We start from the raw sequence: 6000 nt of genomic DNA, 5'->3' as shown, positions 1-6000 counted from the left end.
CATTACCTAGCTAATCTGCAGATTAACTAGGGTGATCCGTTAAAGCTGCGAAAATTATTCCATTTCTCAAATTACCTAGGTAATGTTCAGATTATCTAGGTAATCTGCAAATTACCTACTAGGCACTCGGTAAAGTGAAAATAAGATTTTTGCTGGAACAACAGCAACGTTTCTGTACGCTTAAATTAACATAATGTTATTTATTTAATTTTCACTATCTAAAGAATCAAGTTAATACAATCAAACAATCAACAAATTAGTTGATTGAATCAATCATTAATCAATTAAAAAAACTTTAATACAAAAATCAAACCGTTTAAAATATTATTACTATTAAGGAAATGAATTTGCAAAATATATGATAAAATTATACTTATTAGTGCAATCTAAAGAATGGTGACACTTTGAATTACATAGGTTTTTGGATAGCTTTTATAAACTTGATACTAAAACAGGTATTTTAAAACAATTGTATGCAAAATCTGAATTCAGTGTTTGCAAAGAGAGATTTTTAACGAAAGAAGATGGATATCCCTGCTGTAGAAATATCTTTACGTCAAACAGCAATAAAACAATCCCGTGGTACTGGACAGGGTTTCAGAAAATGTGACTGCAAATATAAATGTACCACAAATAGGCGTGCTTGTCGCAAAAACCAATATATAATTTATATATAATACTGTACAGACGATAGTAAACTCAATTTACCCGCCTAAATTCTCCGTAGCGTGGCGCTGGACGGCGGAAAGTAGTTCGGCTGCCCGATGACGTTTTACCGAATTATAGGAGATTTTTTACCAGGTTTGTATGGATACCGTCGCCATCTGATAGGAATCCTAATTATAGAAACCCGTGTTATAGGGGGTCTACTGTACTTCAAAAGAGTGCATAATATTTTGTCTCTTTCAAACAAAATCAATTTACAAAACCATAATTAGAAGTAATTGTGTTTAAAAATTTATAAACCTCACTTCCTCAATGCTAAAAATCACATTTTCCATAAAATGTACCCTGTAAAATGTTTGAAATATAATAATCTCGGAACACGTTATCTGTAGAGCTACACTGCGTTGTATTTCTAATCACAATAACAATCATATTCGAATAAATATTTTTTACATAAATATTTAATTTAATTAATATTTTTGGTTTATGTATTTTCTAGGAAAAATTTTAATTCGGTTTTCCAAAGATGTTAAGTCAATGGATGATTTGTTACCTTTCTTTACTTTCATGCTGATAAGAGTAAGTTAATTTTAAATATATCGATTTATGTAAAAGAAATTATAAAAAGTAATGAACATTTAACACAAATAGCCAGTTGCAAAGGCATTTTTTGCGAATTAGACACGAGTGTTTTGTTTACACAAATGTAACACACTAAAAGTAAAATTAGCACTGTAATCTAACTTTTAACATAAACACCACCAGTGTTAATGTATTTATGTCAGCTACGACCAAGTGTATGTGTCGTTTTTTTTCTTTCTTGCATCTTATCGACCCGTTCGGATTCGAGCCCGGGTCCCACAGAGTGATAGGTTGCCACCTTGATCGTTCGTCCATCCAGCCGCCAACTGTATGTATTATTAACACAGAGATGACACTTTTAAACGGAGTGAAAAAAATAGATTACTTAAAAAATTTAAATTTTAACATTGCGAATTACTTAATAGCAATTTATATTCTTTAATTTTAGGGATGTTTTATTGTTGTCGGCATGTGTGTTCTTCAAGCGATACTCTGTCCTTATCTATTTATATTGATTGCTGTCCTTTTAGTAATATTCTGTGCTTTGTGGACCATCTTTAGCCAAGTGTTGAAAAGCGTAAAACATTTGGAAGGAAAATGTGAGTATTTCGAATATAAAAGAGTTTATTGAATGTAACTTAATTTCATGCAGAATTTTGCCGATGGAATTTGTGAACAGGGTTGCAGACTCGGTAAAAATTCTAAGATGCAAAGTTACAAGGCAAAAGCATAAATCGTTTGTTTTATTTTATAAGCTATACAATTTTTTAAAAATCATGTGATAAAAGGTGTATTAATTCTGTACACAAGAAACAGGTTATATCCAATGTTTAATTTTTCTTATTGCTAACTGCCAGACAATCACTTTTATTATGAAAGGAAACAGGTGGAATTACAATTATAGATTTAAAATGTTTATGAAAAGTTATACAGAATAATTGAAGAAATTGTAATTCATAATCTGTTTACTTGCTTGAAGTCAATTTAAAAATATTACTTAATTTGAATACTGTATATAATTACAAATTTTTACCTAATCCTACAGATTATCAACGACAAAGTATGAAACAGTAAATTATCTTTGATTTAGTAAACAGATATAATGTATTTATAGGAAACGTTATAAAAAGTTATAGGTATTTCTGCGAGTTCAGATGTAATAATCTCTTAGAAAAATCTGTATAAATATTTTAATTTATTAGAAGACGGACAATTATCATCTATATTACAAATATTATTTTGTTACAAGAGAGTTCAAAATAAAATCGCTTTTTTAAGGATGAACGGTTTAACCAATTAGGCATACAGGAAATTTTTTGTAATGCCTAGATTTTTTTAAAGCGTTGAAATTGAACATTGCACACAAATTCACTTTAGAATTTTTCCAAACATTTGATTTTAACAAAGAAAATGAAACTTTACAAGTTGTTTATTACAGCATTGTAGCAAGAAATTGTTTTGTAAACTTAAAATATACGGAAATGCGAATTTGCCGTTATAAGTTAGAACTTCAAAATATTATCGGAAAAAATAATAAGTTGTTCAAAAGTAGGAAGTAAACAAGATGTCTCCTAATAAGCCAGACAGTTTAATACTTAGAAAACCGTCAGCTTTATATAATGCGTGTTTTATGAATTAACGAGAATGGGCTATTCGTTGTTGCATTTCTGAATTTTCTCATCTCTAAAAACAGAAGGGAAGTTATTTCAAATGCTATAGTGCATAATGTCGAAATTACTGCATTCTACACTTTTTTTCAATCAAAAATGATTAAGAAAGCCCACAAAGTACTTTGCAAAATTTGAACGGTCGTGTAACTTCTCAGAATGAGGTACAGTTTAAAAAACAAAATTTGCTGATGCTTCACGTTATTACATAAAAATAAATTAGGTTACTAAATAATTTTAATTCAGTTTTTATTTTTGAAGTAAAAAAATATATCTGCTTGTTAAATCTTTTAAGTGAACTTCGAATAATTTACTGTATTTTTTAAAGTACGCAGGAACTTCTTTTCTTTTTAATAAACTCTGAAAATACAGAATTTCACACGGCAATTTTATCATGGGAAATAAGGCAAATAACATGTTTCAAGTAGGAAATATTTTTCTGGCGAAATTTGAATTTTCTCTTGTCTTGATCAATATGCCATAACCAAATTCTGTGTTATAAAAAATATAAATTTAAAGTTGATGAAATAATTTTGAATATAATTGGCACTTGAAAATATTTAAATTATTACGTTAGCGAAAGTAATACATAGATAGACCGAGGTCTGTACAGTACATACCTGTAATTATAAAAAATGCCAAAGTGAAAATGTCTAATTTATTCTTTATATCTATAAAGAATAAATTAGCCTTTTCCACTTTGGCATTCGGCCTAGATTCAAGTCACTAAAAATGGCTAAAACTTTCTGAAAAGAAGGATTGTGTCTTTTTTATTCGCCTATGAAAGGTATTCGTTTTTTATTACTGACAACATCACTTCATTTAAAACATCTTTGAAACTGAAACAATCAAAATGACAGAAAACGCCGGCAACATTTCGATTGGTCAGGTATGTATTATGACACCAATTTTGTCATTATAACATCACCTGAACATAGTAAATATGTTTAGGTGCTTTCTTAAATGTAATAATTTTTACATCATACTTTACAAAAATAAATGAATGTGTACCTAAAAAATTTAGGATGCAATAGGCTGCATCAAAATATAATGTGGGTTGCAGTGCGACCCGGGGACAACGGGTTGGACGTCTCTGTTTAAGAAGAATGTCTTCTTTTTCAGTTGTTGTTTCACATAAAGAGTACAATGTTCTGCTTGCATTTTAAGTTCTATGCAATTCTGATCAGTCGTTTGTTAAATATAGATAAATATGTTCTGGTGCTTTTATAAATGTAATAAGTTAATCATTATTATATTTAAAATATAAAATAATTCGATTCTATAATACAATTCTTGTAAAATACTTGAATTATATATACAAATTTCTTTTGACAGTGAGAAGCCCAGTATTTTCACATCTGAGTGTATCTCTTTACGGACTGACGACAATTAGAGCATTTAACGCTGAAAGCAAATTTAAATCCATGTTTAATAAGTATCAGGATAAGCATACTTCAACGTTGTTTATTTACTTGTGTTTAATTCGATGGATTTCCGTATACGGTCACATAATTTGTTTCATAAATCTAATTATTACTGTTATTATTTTCGGTGTTTCAAATAATTCAGGTGGGTGGATATATTTAAATGTCTGAAATGTATAATATAAATATTTTTGAATATATATTTGCTTATTTAGGTGACGCAGGAAGCAAAATTGGACTTGCATTAAATTACGGAATACTAATAATTACGAATATTCAAAGCTTTATTACATTTGCATGTGAAATGGAATTTCAGGTATTGCATATGGAACCATCCCGATAATTAATTTAAATATCAAACGAACAGCCAATCGCTTTATCGGACCATATCCAATTTTTCGAACAAGGTAAACTTCTTGGAAAGGAAAGCAAAACACTAGGTAAAGAATACATATAAAATAAAGTCCAATAAGTGAATTTGGGTGTTCGTTTTATAATTCTGGTGTTATTTGTTTAAAAAGCTAGTAATTGTTTAATAATTAATTGTTATGTTTAGCACTAGTGTATGTATATTACTAGAAGACAGCAGTTTTTCTCGAAGTCAAGAAATCCACTTTAATTTTTGCTCATAGTTCAGAAATGAACGGCAATTTAAAAAATAAAAAAAACTCGATTATCGTTTAAATTTGTCAAAATCATTTTTAAAACATGTAAAACGGAAAGGCAATTTTGGGGAAAAGAATATGTCTCGGAGACTAAGGGCTCGACTCCGCTCCTTTTTCTAAGGAACAGAGAAAATGAGCAAAGCCAACATCGATACTCGGGGTCCTTGCGTAGATTACAGTTTGCTTTGTTGCCGCCGTGTTTACGACTAGTTGCGTTGTCACCGGCGGGTTTTTGGCTACGAAAAGCGGGAAGATATTTGTACCCAAATTGTCTCAATGTTTTCGCCATCCTGCGAAACGACGAGAGCGAGAGAATACATTCGTAACTTGTTTCACACGTTTGTGAAAATTTGATTTCGCAACGTTCGCATTTTGAACTTACCAACGAGCAACGTATACGCAAATCTCGCACTTTTGTCTGTTTGTAGAAACAATGTCGCCATTTTGTATTTTATTTTGACCCGCTTTTCGGTTTCCTGACTATCTACAAGTCTGTTTTTTATGTGCGCATTATTTAGGCACCAAACACTCTGTAACAAATTGAAACTCCTGACGTGTATTCCTTCATACCTCTAAGGCAGTGTTTTCAACCTGTGGGTCGCGACCCCCAGGAGGTCGCAAAGCCTATAAAACAAGTGTTTATAGGTCCTACACTACAATAAAAAAAACCTACGATCTCAGTGAGAAGGCTCCGCCTGTTTATTTTAGAGTACAACTGGTTTTTTGATCGATATTTAGGTCTCAACAGAAAGAAACGTAAATACATAGGTTTTAAAATTACTGACATAGTGTTTATATGACCCTGGGGAATCGCCAGAATTTTTTAACTTGTAAAGGGTTCGCTTATTCAAAAAGGTTGAAAAGCACTGCTCTAAGGTATCCAGCCTTTTACAGCAGCGCGGTTTTATAGAAAAGACAGTCTCGTCAACAATTGCGAAGTATCTATATTTCACCATTTTTTAAGTAACGACCAATTTTCAGCTGCTCAAAAAATTA

The 6000-nt window shown here is 30.8% G+C and overlaps 1 protein-coding gene across 2 annotated transcripts in view; it reads left to right on the top strand.

Annotated features, from left to right (window-relative positions):
* The window catches only part of LOC111639487 (multidrug resistance-associated protein 4-like), a 65128-nt gene that overhangs the window by 48564 nt on the left and 10564 nt on the right, over positions 1 to 6000 (top strand). For both annotated transcript variants that reach the window (XM_023385378.1, XM_023385379.1), the window contains 4 exons: positions 1166 to 1245; positions 1697 to 1847; positions 4251 to 4484; positions 4555 to 4655. In XM_023385378.1, the coding sequence (XP_023241146.1) occupies positions 1166 to 1245; positions 1697 to 1847; positions 4251 to 4484; positions 4555 to 4655 (566 nt within the window). The remainder of the gene's footprint in view (positions 1 to 1165; positions 1246 to 1696; positions 1848 to 4250; positions 4485 to 4554; positions 4656 to 6000) is intronic.

Source organism: Centruroides sculpturatus, unplaced genomic scaffold (genome assembly GCF_000671375.1).
Source record: "Centruroides sculpturatus isolate CEXI.00-Female unplaced genomic scaffold, Cexi_2.0 scaffold1188, whole genome shotgun sequence".
NCBI lineage: Eukaryota > Metazoa > Arthropoda > Arachnida > Scorpiones > Buthidae > Centruroides > Centruroides sculpturatus.
This window is presented reverse-complemented; position numbering and strand designations above follow the sequence as displayed.